At 43.5% G+C, this 18,111-nt stretch overlaps 1 protein-coding gene across 2 annotated transcripts in view; it reads left to right on the top strand.

Moving 5' to 3' along the window:
• ccser1 (coiled-coil serine rich protein 1) overlaps positions 1 to 18,111 on the top strand; it is a 260,784-nt gene that overhangs the window by 19,475 nt on the left and 223,198 nt on the right. Inside the window, exons 1-3 of one of the 2 annotated variants that reach the window (XM_088910902.1) lie at positions 7,377 to 7,510; positions 8,742 to 9,937; positions 11,301 to 11,488. In XM_088910902.1, the coding sequence (XP_088767028.1) occupies positions 7,377 to 7,510; positions 8,742 to 9,937; positions 11,301 to 11,488 (1,518 nt within the window). Of the gene's footprint in view, positions 1 to 7,376; positions 7,511 to 8,741; positions 9,938 to 11,300; positions 11,489 to 18,111 lie in introns of those variants that run through there. The other variant, XM_088910903.1, reaches the window with a different exon arrangement.

Below are 18,111 nucleotides of genomic sequence, written 5' to 3' on the forward strand. Positions count from 1 at the left end.
AAATAATATTAAAAATAACGTAGTTTGCTACCATATTCTGAATTATCAGGTGGAAGTGAGTAAAGCACATGGCTGCTGTCATAATTCACCAGGAAGAAGTGAACAATGTTATTTCGCTGAATGGACTGTATGCAGGAAGTCCAGGACTGGCAGGATTTCTGTATGAGCCACTGGAATCTGTGTAATCTGGAAGCCCTTCTCATCTTCAGTTTCCTTTCAGCTCGCTTGGTAATTGTTACACATCCTGTTCCACATGGAAAAATGCAAAAACAAAACCCTCCTTTATGCCAAGAAAGAGTTAAAAAATTGTGGCGGATATATTTGTCTTCAATAGGTTTGCATGCTGCCAATACCAGCTTACCAAAAGCAAACTGTGTGCATCTCTAGAAATATCTTGTAAAAAGCTTTGGTATCACCTTAATGTTGTAACCATTAATCTTTTAATATAATCATCAGCCCTTTGTGCTATTCAGCTGAGGAATAACCTTCATAGTGCATCTCATACCTGGGAAAGATCAGTGGAAATTGCATCAGTACCTTTTCCCTGAAGTTTCAGTAGCTGCAATGTTGAAATTTTGTACATACAGTAGGGAATAATAATGTAGCCTACCTATTGGCCTGTAGTTTGCCATAGATAATAGGTGACAAGACTTCTGTAGGTGCTACTTAACCAGGTAAACCTGGTTTAATCATGCCATTGACAAGAAGAAGCTTATCTGTAAGGAGTTGAGAGTGGAAAGTTGCAGCAATGTTGGAGAATTTTATTCGTGGCCATTTTTTAGTCTGATTTTAAGTGAATCTATTAAGTGCTTTTCAGCTATTTGGTTTAATATGGTCTAATATGTTCTTCCATAACAGTTTATGAAATTGAGTAGAATCACATTTATTCAGCTGCTTACCTTCATAGAGGCCACATGCGATGCTACACTGACACTCAAGGTCATTTATGACTATAGGTCTTTACAACATGTAGGTGCATTTTTCATAGGTGCAATAATAATTGTCACCATAGAGGTCTTTGGGGTTGGATTACAATTAGAGTTTGGGTTAGGGGTCATTATAAATACTTCAGTACCTGTCACTTCATGAAGTCTCCATGAAGGTGTCATGGTTCTGTAGCTGTGTAAGACCCATTTCGATTAATTGCTAATAAAAGTGGTTTTATTCTTGACATACAACAGTATGCCCTGCGACCTTCTTCTGGACTTGAGCCAGTATTTGAAATTGCTGTCTTCTTCTTCGTCACTGTTTCTTAATATCTTTAAGAGTATTAATTTTCTTGATACTTTGTGTGCTAAAATGGTCTTATCTTATAGCCTCTCTGCTGTCCTTGTTAGTGTGAATCCCAGACGAATGCAGTCTTCCAGGGAAAGCGGTTCTGGTCTCATCGTGTTCCTGTCTCACACGCTTTCTCAGAAATTTCAAGGCTTGGACTCTTAGGCAAAGCAGGAATTAAAAAGACTAGTATGTGTAGAATGATAGTTTTTTATTTTCAACACTCTGATTGAATGTGCATTGAAAACATGCTTGGAGCAAAGAAAACATTCTTTTGTATTTTGTAAAAAATGTTATGCTTAATTTAGTGGACTGATGCCCATGGGCTTTTTCATATAATACGCTGCAGTTCAGTGGGATAGTGTAGATGAGGATGCCTCTCACTGTAATAGGAACTTAAACTGAGAAGCATGATGTAGGTAAGACCATGTGAAAAGCATAAACAGTATAATAGAATTCATGATGCATATGTAATGAGAGTTTGTTGCTCAATTCTAAATAAAAAAATGAACTAGTTATTGTGTGATAAAGATCTGCGAAAGTTTTAAAAGCCTAGTGCAATCAAGATTTAAAAAGGAAATAGAATGTGTGGAGTTTCTGTTCGGTGACATTCATTTTTGTCTGACGTGGATCATTTCTATATTTCAGTAGAACTGGTTCCACAGGAAAATCTCTTTGTTCTTCACCTAACCAGCGCCTTGGACTGGTGCGTGGAAGTAGGTCAGGATTGAGCTCGTATGAGGCTGTCTGGGCATGCCTGAATGAGCACCGTCTGTCAAAATGCTATGAACAGCAGTGGGATGATTAAGCCTGTCTGGGGTGGAGAGGGGGGTGGTGGCTAGATCTTACGATGTCTTTGTGTCTTTGTTAGTGAGGGGTTTAGTATCAATTCCCTACAGCTGATCGTGGCTTCAGGGATTGTGTAAAAGTCCATTCATCACACACCTGGACTTGAAATTTTAACTAAGCTGACTAATTTTTCAAGACTGTGTTTTAGTTAATGAAGGTGTTTTTTTTTTCTTTGATGTTTTGTCACCTGATTCTACCTTTACAGGTTTTTGTTTGGCTTTGTGAAAGTCACAAGCAGGTTTTTATTCGAGGTTAAAAAAGAAGAGCCTGCACGTTCCTGCTGATGGTCTTTTAGTGTATTGTATGGTAAATGTGTTTGAAAGAAATCAATATACCTCTTTGGGTTGGTTCAGGTCTGCTTCTGGGTTGTGTGTTACCCAGGGCTCCATAATTTATGAGTGTGATTATAATCATTTAATTAACTCCTTGAACGTGTTCAGCACTTTTCATTGAAAAGGAACTTTGAATGCAAAAATATTTGTACAACACATCAATAATGACTGTTGCTAAGTTCTCTGTAATAGCTGTGAAAATCATGTTGTCTAAACAGCTATTGCTCACATCTAGTTTTGCGTTGAAGTGAAAAATGTGGGAGTTATTCTCCACTCTGGTCTAACGTTTGAGCCATGTATTCACCATGCTGCCAAGCTGTCTTCCACCTTAGGAGCATTGCTCTGTTCTTTTCTGTTAGTTCCCGTTTCAGGGAAAAGAGTCTCTGCCATTGTTTCATTCAGGTTTGAGTCCTGCAGGGCTCCAACTGTTGCTCTGCCAAAGAACACCTTATAGGAACTCCACCATGTTCAAAACTCAGCAGGCAGAGTTCTGACAGGGGTTGAAGTGCACTATTAATCTTTGTATCAGCTTCCTGTTGAATTTCACATCAAAGTATTGTTCATGACCTTTAACATCATCAGGGAATTACATCCCTAGTTACACTCTCTGGTCCTCTGACACTGGTCTCTTGTCCTAAAGCATGCTGCTGTCCCTCCTATAGCCTGCTGCTGCTGCTGTCCCTCCTACAGCCTGCTGCTGCCGCTGTCCCTCCTACAGCCTGCTGCTGCTGCTGCTGTCCCTCCTACAGCCTGCTGCTGCCGCTGTCCCTCCTACAGCCTGCTGCTGCTGCCGCTGTCCCTCCTACAGCCTGCTGCTGCTGCCGCTGTCCCTCCTACAGCCTGCTGCTGCTGCCGCTGTCCCTCCTACAGCCTGCTGCTGCTGCCGCTGTCCCTCCTGCAGCCTGCTGCTGCTGCTGCTGTCCCTCCTGCAGCCTGCTGCTGCTGCTGCTGTCCCTCCTACAGCCTGCTGCTGCTGCTGCTGTCCCTCCTACAGCCTGCTGCTGCTGCTGTCCCTCCTACAGCCTGCTGCTGCTGCTGCTGTCCCTCCTGCAGCCTGCTGCTGCTGCTGCTGTCCCTCCTGCAGCCTGCTGCTGCTGCTGCTGTCCCTCCTGCAGCCTGCTGCTGCTGCTGCTGTCCCTCCTACAGCCTGCTGCTGCTGCTGTCCCTCCTACAGCCTGCTGCTGCTGCTGCTGTCCCTCCTACAGCCTGCTGCTGCTGCTGCTGTCCCTCCTACAGCCTGCTGCTGCTGCTGCTGTCCCTCCTACAGCCTGCTGCTGCTGCTGCTGTCCCTCCTACAGCCTGCTGCTGCTGCTGCTGTCCCTCCTACAGCCTGCTGCTGCTGTCCCTCCTACAGCCTGCTGCTGCTGCTGTCCCTCCTACAGCCTGCTGCTGCTGTCCCTCCTACAGCCTGCTGCTGCTGTCCCTCCTACAGCCTGCTGCTGCTGCTGTCCCCCCTACAGCCTGCTGCTGCTGCCGCTGTCCCCCCTACAGCCTGCTGCTGCTGCCGCTGTCCCCCCTACAGCCTGCTGCTGCTGCCGCTGTCCCCCCTACAGCCTGCTGCTGCCGCTGTCCCCCCTACAGCCTGCTGCTGCCGCTGTCCCCCCTACAGCCTGCTGCTGCCGCTGTCCCCCCTACAGCCTGCTGCTGCTGCTGTCCCTCCTGCAGCCTGCTGCTGCTGCTGCTGTCCCTCCTGCAGCCTGCTGCTGCTGCTGCTGTCCCTCCTGCAGCCTGCTGCTGCTGCTGCTGTCCCTCCTACAGCCTGCTGCTGCTGCTGTCCCTCCTACAGCCTGCTGCTGCTGCTGCTGTCCCTCCTACAGCCTGCTGCTGCTGCTGCTGTCCCTCCTACAGCCTGCTGCTGCTGCTGTCCCTCCTACAGCCTGCTGCTGCTGCTGCTGTCCCTCCTACAGCCTGCTGCTGCTGCTGCTGTCCCTCCTACAGCCTGCTGCTGCTGCTGCTGTCCCTCCTACAGCCTGCTGCTGCTGCTGCTGTCCCTCCTACAGCCTGCTGCTGCCGCTGCTGTCCCTCCTACAGCCTGCTGCCGCTGCTGTCCCTCCTGCAGCCTGCTGCTGCTGCTGTCCCTCCTACAGCCTGCTGCTGCTGCTGCTGTCCCTCCTACAGCCTGCTGCTGCTGCTGTCTCTCCTACAGCCTGCTGCTGCTGCTGTCCCTCCTACAGCCTGCTGCTGCTGCTGCTGTCCCCCCTACAGCCTGCTGCTGCTGCTGTCCCCCATACAGCCTGCTGCTGCTTCTGTCCCCCATACAGCCTGCTGCTGCTTCTGTCCCTCCTACAGCCTGCTGCTGCTGCTGCTGCTGTCCCTCCTACAGCCTGCCGCTGTTAGTGTCCCTGCAAGCAGCCTGTCTCCATCTGCTCATGTCTGCACTGAGCGGCTCAGCTTTTGGTCAGAAAGACAGGCTGAGCAATTCAGGAGTCCAGCTGAGAACGTACCATGTGAGTGGAGACCTATAGGGAAAACCTGATTGAGAGCAAAGAACTCACTTTGTCAAGGCAGCCAGAAGGGGAGAGTTATGTATTGATTTTATTTCAAGACAGAGACAGGTGAGCCACTTGGGAATTGTGACTACAAAGTGGTATCTATTGAAGTCTGCTTTTAAACTCTATAGGCAGCTTCTATTGTTAGGGCCTTCACATAGGCAGACTGAAGAAATGAGAGAAATCTAAAGAGGAAAATTGTGGTAAGAAATATGAGGCAGAGGATAAATGATAACATTTCAGAAATGTTTGTTTACAGCTGCAAAACAACTTCGAACCCACAGCAAATTAAGCAAATTAAGTCCGGAAAACTGACTCATAAACATCTTTACAGAGAAATTAAAAGAAGTCTCAGCTGAACGAAGGCTTTTGTAATAAACGCAGAAACATCAAGAGGCAAAAGAAGCAAGATGCACAGCAGATGAATTACGATAATTGGATGACAAAGAGACAGAGTAATGAATATAGCCGTGGGGCAAAACTGTTTTTTCAACACAGCAAAAGGATAGTCCTGATAGAATTTAAACACTAATAAGTGGCTATAGAGATTGATGGAGAAATGGCGAATATCTTGCACAGCTGTTTCCTCATCAAAAACTGAATAATCAGCTCCAGGCTAAAATATGCACCACTCAGTGTGGAATAATATGCAGGATACAGGAGCTGAACCAACACAAGTATTTCAGAAATGATTTGAAAGGAATGACAGATATTATTCAGAGATCTTTCAATAGACACTTGAGACAGGGTTTTTCTTTGCAGGAAAATCACAAATGTAATATCCATCTACAAAGGGGGGTGAAATTGATCCAGGTTTTACTTCTGATGTGTGTTCAAGAAAGTTGTGAGAAACATTTCTAAGAGCTGAACTGTCGGTAACAGGAGGAGATGTCTGCTGCTGGTTTGGAAAAGGTAGATCTTGCTTACCTAGAAGGCATTAGATTTCTAGACGCCTGTATAAAAGATTCATGCTGACAATTGGATGTACAGAAAGATGCCCGTATGGATTACGAGTTAACTAGTGTGCAGAAAACAGTATAAATTAAAAATACAAAATGTGTCCATATTATCACCAAGATGCTACTGCGCTCTGAATTTGACCGGATATACATCTATGATCCAGACCCAGACTTACTAAATTTGTTTTGTCAAATATAAAGGTGTTCCTGTCAGCGCTGCTGTCACAAGACTCTTTGGTACAGTTCTAGACTGGAGAACCATCAGTGTGGAGTTTACGTGTTCTCCTGTGTCCACATGGTTGGTTGGTCTACATGGAGGGTTTTTGTCTGGGTGCACCATTTCCTCACACCTCTCAGAAGCAAGCTGGCTAGGTTATTTAGTCTCTGTAAATTCTCCGTTGTGTGCCTGAGTGTTTTGTAATGGACCAGAGTTCTGTCCAGGGTGTCATCCTATCTAGTGCCCTGTGCTTCTGGAGCTGTCCCCAGATTGCCCCCAGTCTCACTAGGAATATCACCTTTCTGATTTTTTTGTCTCACTGTTAGTGCTTGCACAAAATTAAAACATAACAGGTCTAAAAATACACATGTATTTCACTTCTGAGAATTTGAGTGCTGGCATTAAGGCATCACAGGACTGGAGCAACCAAGTATATAAGGATTAAATTAAAAAGAAAAGTCAGCATTTACACTGCATGCGTCCTAATTTTTTTAAAATGTGCTTTTCTAGTAAGAAAAAAAAAGTTTCTAACAATTCCAATTTCTACAGTTTCCTGGAAAGATATGGCCAGAGTCATGAAGGCATGCCCTACACTGGCACGTTAAAAAGGAACAGCATCTCTTTAGTTGAGCAGGGGAGAAGGGAGAGGATTTCTAAATCAATACGTCATGATAATTGTTGACTTGTTAGGTTCAGCAATGATCTAAAGATCCAAGGACAAATGAACAGCAGTGTAGTTTTGGTGGAATCATTTCTCTTCCATAGATTTGCATTTGACTTTTGCATGAGCTGGATATGGAATTTGAAAGTCTGCTTGTAGTTTCCAGTACCTCATCTCCACCCTGGTCTGCCATTCATCTCTACAGCAGACCACACCTCTGCTTCTGTTGTTCAACATCATTTTAAAGTTAGGAATTTAATTCTTTTTTCCCAGCTGATGGAGCTTTTCCTTAAATGTGTCCTAGCACTTCCTCTGGATTTGTCTAAGATCTCAGGTGTACTGCTTGTTTGTTTCCAGGGTTAAGACCCCCCAGTCACTTTCACAACAGACAGAACAGCAGTCTACTCCTCTCAATTGTAAGTGAGCCTGTTACACAAAGTACAAAGGTTGACCACACATGACTCTCTGCAATGCAGTGAACAGGATGTAGGTTCTAAATTGTGGATGCCTTATTATTGGTAGGGCCTTTAGCATTCAGGCTGTTGGTTTAATGACAGGTATAATGACAGCTTGCAGATAACAGTACAGGCCATAATGCTCCAGCCACTGCTGAGTTTAACTCAGTTTTCCTCCATGACTTCTCATGAAGAACGAGATCTGCCTTCAAAGGGACGTGCCCTTGCTCTCTCTGAATATTCCCGTCTTGGCTGTCAGCAGTCTCCCTGCAGGTATGCAATAAAGGTGATAAGGAGGGATTTCTGAATCATTGCTGTTTCCTGCTGCTTATCTGTGAACTTCAATCTGAAGCTCTTTCAACATGTTCAAGCCAAGTTCTAATTCCAGAAGAATTCCTTGTTTTGATTGAATGTTTTCTTGATTAAAAAAAATGCTTCTGGTCTTCACTCAAGCCTTTTCAGATGTGGGAGCCAAATTACCCACGGTGGTTAGGGCTTTTCTAATGAGTACAGAGATCGACGTTAAAGATTAAAGTCAAAATTTGTAAAATTAATCATGACCTGCAGATAAAAATACAAGGTATGCTTTTACTGATTTTAATTGCTTTAGTATTAAGCTATTTTGTGGAAGATTACCTTTAAATTGGGAAGCTGAAAACATTCAGAACTTTTGACAATCAGGGCTATAATTTTGGCTTTGGCTGTGGGGCTGTACAGTAGCTTACTGCCACCTGCTGGGAAAACATTATATTTTACAGCTTTAGAAACTGCTTTCCAGATAACACCAAGGGGGTTTACCCATGATGTAAGGTTACAGTACTGACCACATCTAGCTTTTGTACTGTTTTCAGTTTTAAAATATTTTATGTAACTCTCATCTCATTTTAAAATTATGTGCATGCAGGTACCCATCATACACAATCATACTTAAACTGTGATAATTACAGTAATATTTTAGACATTTTTAGAAAACAGATGAAGCAGAAATTATTGTTAATTTTGTGATGCTGTAATGTATCATCCAGTCTGAAAACCCATTTCCTAAATTGTTGTACATGTTTTTCTAAAAAATGCACATTAATTTGAATTTTCCTTGAAATGCTCCCTGCCCCACGCTTCTGTATTGTTCTCTGGAACCAACACAGTAGAGACTTGTGTGATGTCCTGCTAACACCCTGGTATTTCTCCAGTTCAGTCTGTCTCTCTTGTGTGTCTAAATGTCTACAGTTTGTCAGAAAGCAAAAGGCACTTGGCACACTATTGCATCAAAAGAAGTTAGTCTTGTTTAGTCTTATTTCAGAACTGAAATAAAAAAAAATCCTTGTAGGTTGTGTTTAAGAATCTGCTGATTGGTTGGGTTCTCCACACAAACGCATAGAGCTGAGTAAGAGTGGCAAATCACAAAGGCGTCTGTCCTGATCATTAAGTAATCTCCTGATCATGAGCATGATCTGCTGCAATCGGAAGGTATCTGGCAGCTCACCAACATGCCTGTGTGTTTCAGGTTGCCCGTGAGGCCTGCTTTGCTGCACTCGCACCTTTATGCTCTGATGGGAGATTCAGGTCCCCGGCGCTCCACCCTCGTCTCAAGGTTGCCCATCTTCCGACGGAGTGCGAGCAAGAGGCAGGGCTCGCTGCCTTCTTCTCCATCCTCCTCCGGCAATGCCAACGGGGTCCACACCTCCTCGCCGTCCAGCACCAACTCCAGCTCCAGCAGCACCGGCAAGCGCCGGAGCATCTTCCGGACGCCCTCCATCAGCTTCCACAGCAAGAAGAGTGGCGAGCCGAGGCTCGAGACCACTGAGCTCGGCTTTCCCAATGGCGGCCAGGCGCCCGAGCTGGCCTTCCCCAAGCCGGAGGAGAGCATCAGGCCCAAGAGCAGGCATTCCTTTGGTTTCGTGGGAACCAGAAGCAAAAAGATCACCAGGTCCCAGACGGAGGATTTCGAGAAAGCGTCCACCAACCGCAACGTGTTCATAAACTGTATCAGCTCGGGGACCAACGAGGGGGACGACTCGGGGTTCCTGGATGACTACAGCAGCAGGCGGTCTTCGAAGCACAAGAAGCAGCTCCTGCCCAAGTCCTTCTCATCGCACTACCGGCTGTCAAAGCAGGGCCTGCCGGCCTACGTGTCTGACCCGCCGAGAGGGAATGCCCAGCCTCCCAAGGCTGAGACTCCTGGGTCTTGCCCCGGCGAGCTGGCAGAGAGCTCCCTGCAGTCCCCGATGGTTTCCGATGACCGCACGACAGCACTCACGCCCTCCGAATTCGTCCCCATCACCGAGGACTCGGTCTCGGAGGTGGAGGTGCTGCCCAGCGCGAGCCCCGCCGTGCCCAGTGAGGCCGACTTCAGCCATGTCCTCACGGCCTCGCAGGTCTTCTCCAACCCCGTCCTGCCCGAGGAGGAGCCTGTGCAGTGTGGGTCCGAGATCGCGGGTGCCGAAAGTGGAGCAGATGTTCCGAACAGTGAGCCTGCTGAGGAGCGCAGAGAGGAAGGCGCTGAAGGCACTCAAAATGGCCTAGTCGACGAGCTCGCACTGGTATGCGAGATTGCCGATGCAGATTGCACTGAGCCAGAGCAGATGCCTAGCGAACAGACTGAAACTAAACTGAGCAACGCGGTCATAATTCAAGAACCATCCAAGGTCAGCTGTGTGAAGCCGGAGGTTAAATCGTGCCACCCAAGGAGAACACACACAGGTAACGCCGCCCTCAACATTTAACACTGGCAAATGTATCACTCGGTTTGGTTTTTAATTGACCCAGCTTTCTTATGGGCTGACTGTGTGTGAATCCATGAAAGTGACGCCAGCAGCCGTATCATCCTGCAGCTCACAACTGGCAGCCCACTAAAGCTAAGCAGGTGTGAGCCTGGTCAGTACCTGGATGGGAGACCTCCTGGGAAAGCTATGGTTGCTGCTGGAAGAGGTGTTAGTGGGGCCAGTAGGGGGTGCTCATCCTGCGGTCTGTGTGGGTCCTAATGCCCGAGTATATTGACGGGGACACTATACCGTAAACAGGCGCTGTCCTTTGGATGAGGCGGAAAACCGAGGTCCTGACTCTCTGTGATCGTTAAAAATCCCAGGGTGTTTCTCGAAAAGAGTAGGGGTGTTACCCTGGTGTCTTCCAATTTCCAATTGGCCTTTATCAGTCATGGCCTCCTAATAATCCCCATCTATGAATTGGATTTATCACACCTCCTCACTGAGAGCTGGTGTGTGGGGAGCGTACTGACGCACTATGGCTGCACATTGGTGGTGGAGGAGGGGAGTCCCCATTACTTGTAAAGTGCTTTGAGTGGAGTGTCCAGATCAGCTGTATAAGTGTAAGGAATTATTATTATTAAAATATTAAACATTGTCCATAAATTCTGCATTATTTTCCTTACTATTAGAAGGCAAGACAAATTATTAGTTCAGTTCAGTTTATATGTCATATGGACAAGTGAAATGGAATGCTTATTTGCATGTATGCTCCAGTACAAAGACATTAAGGAGTCACCAAAAAAATAAACTCAGAACTGCAGCAACAACAACAAGTTAATCCTGTGGTGTCTACATGGTTGTTTGGCCATGTTTGAAATGACACAGCTTTACCATATACAGTAAGAACGCTGCCAGTGGAAGCAGTTTGCAAAGCTTTCCTGATGAAAATATTTTTTTCCGCACTCAGAACACTGTCAAATTCAGTTTTACATGTCCCAGTAATTGTTTGTGCTCTGCCTATGCATATGGCCTTAATTTATCTCTTAAGATTCAAAATTGATTCAACAATCTGGACCCACATTAATCAGCTGTCTGTCTGATTAAAACCCAAAGCAACATCTGAGATTTCTGTTCAACAATTTGTAACTTGTCTTCAGATAATGCAAAGATTTTCAGTGGTTGACTTTGAAAACAGGAAGGTTTGGCGACTTTTGACTTTAAGAAATACGCTATTAAATTTAAAAAAAGACCCTCATCAATTGCTTAGTTGATTAATCGGTTCGTTAAGCCCCTAATCGGAACAGCCCTAATGTCAATCCCTTGTTCTGGGAACTGATCGAGCTGCTGCTCTGTTCCAGTTACAGTGGGGTGCAGCATCAGCCCGTACCACGACATAAAGCGAATGGAGAGGCGCTTGCGATCAGCTTCTGAAGGCACTGCAGGAGGCACCCGGCTGCACCTGAATTTGAAGGAGGCGCACTACGGAGAGATCAGTACTCTTCAGAAACAGAGGGCCAACTCTTCATCCTCGAAACTGGACAGCCTGGTGAGTGACCAATGGAAGGTTGTTTAGTGTTGTGCTGCTCAAGCATTGCTCAGGGGAAGGAGTACTTCTTGGTCTCAATTGGATGAGAATCTTCTAGCATCTTGGCATTTGCATGCCTTCTAAATTACTCTGACCAAATCACAGTGCTTGGGAGACAGAATTGACAATTCTGCCTTTTTATTTGTCCATAGAGTATAGACAGTATCTAAGGAGGCACAGGTAGGCGTCTGGACTCTGAACTGGAGGTTGTGGGTTCACATGCCTAGTGTGCTCCACCCTTGAGCAAAGGACTGCTCTCCACTAAAATATCACACTGTTTAAATGAGTATTTGCATAAATTGGTTTGGAACCATTTTACACTGTCACTCAAATAAACCAATAATATTTCTAGCACACTTACTCACGCACTTGGAAATCACAAAATGTATGTTCCAACTGTCTTTCTTACGTTACATGGAAAGTCAACATTGCTCTTGAAGTAATGTTTTCTTTAAAAATAATTTAAAAGAGGGTGCTAACCTACAGATTTCTTAAGATCTTAATTTAAAGAAATTAAGAAAAAAAAGCAGAAGCTACAGTGACATGGGAGTGACTAGAGACTCCTGACTCAAAGAGCATTTTTACCTTTCACCACGAGATGGCAGTAGAGTAATTTGTAACCTATTTGCAAAATTCCTCCTATGGTGGGTATTTCTGTTTACCTTCTGTTTAACATAGCTCAATTAAAGGTTGATCTAAAGATAATAATGATCAGATTACCCAAAACTAGAACATTTAATCAAGCACACTCATCCTAGGTTTTTTTTTAATTCCTCCAGTAAATGAAATTCTCTGAATAGGAGAATAATATAGGATTATCCATTCATATCCAATAACTGCGTAGTCCAATACATGGGTATGCTGAGCAGACAGTGGGCACGAGGCAGGGTGCTGCTTTGAGGGGGTGGCAACCCATGCGCTCACTATGGGTCCCCACTTAGAGAAGCCCATGAAATGAGACAGCATGTCTTTGCGCTGTGGGTGGAAACTGGAAACCCAAAGAAAAGCCATGTGGTCATGGAAGAAGAGCATACAAACTCCATACAGAAGGCACCCTTGGCCAGACCTGAACCTAGGACCCAAGAGCTATGGGCCATACAGACCCAATACAGGATAATTTAGATTTATTTATAAGAGAAATATCTACAAATCCTGTTAAATGACAATTTTTCCATGAATTTAAAACTAATATTCTTTTAAGTTCTTTGTTTAATCTGTTGTTTTAAAACATATTCATGTCTGAGATATGTTATGTATGAGTATGTTTTAAATGAGTTATTAAATGTACAGTACTTATCTCACCTGATACACTCTGATACTCATCTCACCTGAGATGAGCTCATTAAATAAAAATATGTACTCATTTGCTCAACTCATAGCTTTAAATGAGTACGTTTTAATGTGTATCTCAGGTGAGATGCTGCTGTGTTTGGACACCAAATATATCAGATGGGCTGTGTGGTTACAAACGACTGAAGAATATTCTCAACACTTTTCTCTCATGGCCCACACCTTCCTCTTGCTCTCTAGCCTTGTTTCCTAGTACCAGTATCTAGAGAGCACATAAGCCCTTCACCTGAAAGAGGGCACAATTCATTGAAGAAGAAAAAAAGAGCAGGTTACACACACGAGGAGAACCTTGCATCTAGCCTATTGAACAAGGACGCAGGTCATGAGAGCTGTGAAGACGTGGGAGCAGGCGGTTGCTATGTGCACGATTGTGTTTCCAGGGATACTGTAGCCTTTTGACTTCTCTTAATTTTCCTGCAAAGGTGCGTGGGATAAGTGGAAATATGGCTGCGCTCATAAGACTACTTTAATGACTCAGTGGGATTGTGTGTGCTGGGGTGAATGACTTCTTGTATCCGAGACCAGGAAATCATTGTGAGCTAGTGAAATACCCACTTTAAAATTTAAATTTTTCTATTGTTTTTTCTCCACCTCACTTATAACATTATTCTAATATATTTTGTAACATGAATATTTCATAGCATATAACAGTGGGTAATGTGACAGCTGAAAGAGAAATGATGTTACTCACTTGGGAAGAGCCATCCCACTGTATTCGGGACATCTGATAGCTGGGCCTGCTTCACGTGTTCTGTTAGGCTGGGACGATGTAGCAGGTTGCTGCTCATGTTTTTGACGCATGAACCTGCTATGTGAACTGGGGAGTGAGCTGTTAGGATAATGTATAACATCTTTTTCAAAGAGCAACGACAACCCACCAGTCTTAAAGAGCAAAGAGGAACTGCTTTCTGTGAACTTTCAAAATGTGTGTTCATTTCAAATTCGGGAAAATAAAATGTGTCTATATATTGCAGTATTGGCAATGAATCAATTTACTAGAATCCTACATCTGCTTCACTTGGAGGTAATGTGGTTATTGTTTGCTTCTTGACTTGATCTCTTTTGACAGTGCACCTCATTAAACCTCATGAGCACAAAACTTTCGACTGTGCTCTGGTCTTTTTTTAGTTTGAGCCATAATTAATTTGGATCTGGTCGAAGATTATTAGCTTCTCTGTGTCTAGAGTTGATGGCTGACTCATTTTGTCACAATCCTCCCTTCTAACATTTAAAATAATTTTTTTTGAAGGCCCAGATTTAGAGCTTAAGAAGATATCAAATTTAATCCTGATGCGACCTCTTGATCCTGGTACTGTACTTCAGCTCTCCATGTTATTTTGAACTTTTAAGAAAAAAACGTTCTTCACTAAATGTGATAAATAAATGAATTACGTCCTCCACATCCCTTAATTGTAACCTAATTTTCATTGAGTAGACACAGTTTATGTTGAATTAGGTCATGTCTGTCATGGACAATCTTCTGCAGCACAAGCATTAAGGTAGTCAATTGGTAGTCTTTGCAGTAGTCATTTGGGTAGCAAAACCAATCTGACTACCCAACTGCTTACTAAATGAGTCAGGTAAGTAAATTGAAACAAATTGTGTTTCAGTAACTGTAAAGCACACGTTTTAGATTCCGGACACATACTTTTTGCATATTTATATTCATGGCAGTGTGGGAGGACTTTCACAAAGTTAATTTGACTGTTTCACACTTTCAGTAATTTCCATTTTTTAGAAGCAGAATCCTGCCAGCTTTTATTAAAGTTGAAGCCAATGCAGTGGAGGGTGTCTGTAGGTCTTCATTAATCTATTTAAACCTTTGTCTTCTGGTGACTAACAGGAACTGTCAATCTACAAAGTGATCATGTTTCCTCATGTCAGTGGAAGATGCTTGTGATGTTTTCTGTTGCCAAAAGCTTCGTTTGGGTGTTACTGGGTGCTGTGGGATTTTTGATTGGCACATCAATTACTTTGTAATTAGCAGCACATTGTGTTTCTTCATCAGCATCCTTGAGAGATGGACAGGCTCACAATGGTAGAGTCAGGCAGGTCATTTGCAGAGGTGAGTAATAGGAAGAGCAGAGGAAGTCTGTATGCAGGTTTGCTGGATATTTAACTTGCTAATCACAGACTTATTAGGATTAAGGAAGCACTTAATGCCTATTTTTGGTCTGAATACAATCTCTGTCTCGAGGTATTTTATAATATAATTTTCCTCAGAGAAGCTCAAATAAAGTTTAGTCAGTGAACAACACATACAGTTGCGAGAAAAAGTTTGTGAGCCCTTAGGAATTATATGGATTTCTGCATGAATGGCTCCTAAAATGTGATCTGATCTTCATCTAAGTCATATTAATAAATAAAGAGTCTTATTTGGTTATTTCAAATGGTTTAAACAATCAAGGGCATTGATGGAAAAAGTATGTGAACCCTTATATTAAGTAACTAGTGGAACCTACTTTATTGGCAAAAACCTCAACCGAACGCTTTCTGTAGCGGCTGATCAGACCTGTGCAGCGGTTAGGAGGTATTTTAGCCCATTCCTCTATACACAACTGTTTCAGTTCATGTATATTTTTGGGATGTCTTGCTTGAACGGCCTGCTTCAGATCACGCCACAGCATTTCAATGGGATTGAGGTCAGGACTCTGACTTGGCCATTGTAAAATACGGAATTTCTTCTGTTTGAGCCACTCTGTTGTTGATTTACTCCTGTGTGCTGAATCATTGTCATGTTGCATGACCCAACTTCTTTTGAGTTTTAGATCAAAGACAGACGCCCCGACATTCAGCTGTAGAATTGCCTAATACAACCTGGAATTCATTGGTCCCTCAATGACTGCAAGCCATCCAGGCCCTGAGGCAGCAAAGCAGCCCCACACCATTATACTTCGTCCACCATCCAGGTGGTCTGGACCACCATCCAGGTGGTCTTTAGCAAACGTGAGATGGGCAGCAATGTTTTTTTTGGAGTGCAGTGGTTTCCTACGGGGTAGCCTCCCATGAACACCACTCTTGTTCAGTGTTTTTCTTATGGTAGACTCATGAACACAGACATTATAAAGTGCAAGAGATCCTTAGCTGACGCCCTAGGGTTCTTTGTCACCTGTTTGAGGATTGTACGGCGTGTCCTTGCATTGATCTTTGTAGGACGTCCACTCCTAGGGAGAGTAGCAAAGGTGCTGAATTTCTTCCATTTGTAAACTATCTGCCTGACTGCGGACTGATGGAGGCCCAAGTCTTTAGAAATCCTTTTGTAACCCTTTCCAGTCTTATGAGCTTCAACAACTCTTCTTCTGAGGTCCTCTGAAATCACTTTTGATCGGGGAATATTGCACTTCAACAAAATTCTGTTGTGAAGAGCAGGTAACCAAAATTGTCTGATTTTTTTATGTAGCAGGGCAGGTCAAACCTACAATTGAATTGATTGGAACAGCTGACTCATTGGTGGGAATAGCTGAGTCCAATTACCCTCTTTTCAGGATGTCATTATCTTAGAGGTTCACATACTGTTTCCATCAATGACCTTGATTGTTTAAACCATTTATTCAATAAAGATATGACAATGTAAAATGTTGTTTGTCTTGTTTGTTAAATAAGACTGTCTTTATTTATTATTATGAGTTAGATGAAGATCAGATCACATTTTAGGAGATATTCATGCAGAAATCCAGATAATTCCAATGGGTTCCCAAACTTTTTCTCACAACTGTATTAATGTAATTGAACCATTATTTGCCAAATTAGCTTTACTGTTTAATAGTTGTAGTACCTAAACGTTTCATGCCTTTTCTGTGTCTTAGTTGTTGAAACTGAAACGTAAATCAAGAAGACGTGGTCAGAAAATGAACTTGAGTTTTTAAGTTTATAATGTTAAAATAAATATTTTTTGGATGGTTAGTTTCAGGAAAGAGTATAGTAAAGCTGGGTTCATTCAAAAACTTACTTGATTGTTGTCCCGAAACAGGAGGAGTGTTTAGGAGATCACACCTGTAAGTTTTTAATTGTTAGATACAGAAACACCACTGGTTGTCCCAAATTTCCATTTTGTAAATAAGCAACCCCCCCCCAATGAAATTGATTTACTTACCAAAGAGGGAAAAAAAACAACTTTTTGTATTCAGATATGTCTGCTCAGCAGGTCCTGGCAGGGATAGGGAATGTTCCGTTTTTTTTTATTACAAATAAATAAGCAAGCTGCAGATTGAAGTAACATTTTATCAGACCTATGCATCCAGCTGTGGGTTTTCTTCAGCTGTGGGGATTACCACCTCAAGAGTTTGGCTGCTTGAAAGACCATTTTAATTGGCCCATATGTTTCAAACCAGTGAAGATTAATATAACAAGGCACCTTGCAATGGAAATTGCGCGTCTGCATGTTTGGTTTTCATTCTGCCTATCTGGACTGGGGCAGCCCTGTGCTACGTTTGTGTCCGAGCACCGGCTTTTCAATGCAGAATCTTCCACATCGTCCAGATGAAGTTTATATTAAGTGCACTACTATACACTGGTGTTGGGGGATTTTGAAATTTGAAATTGAAATAACCACTTGAGCAGAATTGTAATCTCAGTGCGCAGTAGTTGAGAAAAGGAAATAATCTCTTATTAGTCTGTTTGTGGCAGGGAAGGGAAAGTTTGCAATGACACAGCTGACAAGAATAAAATATTTCTCTGAAACTTCCAAACTAATTGGCAAAGTCAGAAAAATATGGAGGACTTTCTTAAGCCCCTGTTTTTTCCTTATGCACCACCCCCTATTTGTGTTTTTCACTTTTTTGGTTAGAATCCTGAAGATAGAGGGATGCACCCATACAAGTGCATTGTCGTCTTTGGAAATCATGGTTTGTGATTTCAGCTGTGTTGAACTGCACAGAGTAATCCGAGAACTGTATCACCAGTGGGGCCTAGACAGGAGTGAGATGATGTCTGCTGTTTTCTGTTGCAGATACCAAATGTAGACACACTATTAGTAAGAGACATGTCTCCCCCTGTTGGCAGCACAGTTACAGAGCCAGCAGCAGTGTGGAGCAGTGGTCAGGGTTTGGGAATTGTAACTGGGAAGCTGTGGGTTCAAATTCCATTTGAGACATCACTGTTGTACCCTTAAGCAAGAAACTTCACTCGAACTACACCAGTAAACTACCCATCTTTTAATGGCCAAAGGGTGCATATATACAGTAAGTGCTTTTGGATAAAAGCATCAGCATAATATAATAAATAACAAATTAGGC

This window comes from Atractosteus spatula, chromosome 3 (genome assembly GCF_055471065.1).
Source record: "Atractosteus spatula isolate fAtrSpa1 chromosome 3, fAtrSpa1.hap1, whole genome shotgun sequence".
In the NCBI taxonomy this organism is placed as follows: domain Eukaryota; kingdom Metazoa; phylum Chordata; class Actinopteri; order Semionotiformes; family Lepisosteidae; genus Atractosteus; species Atractosteus spatula.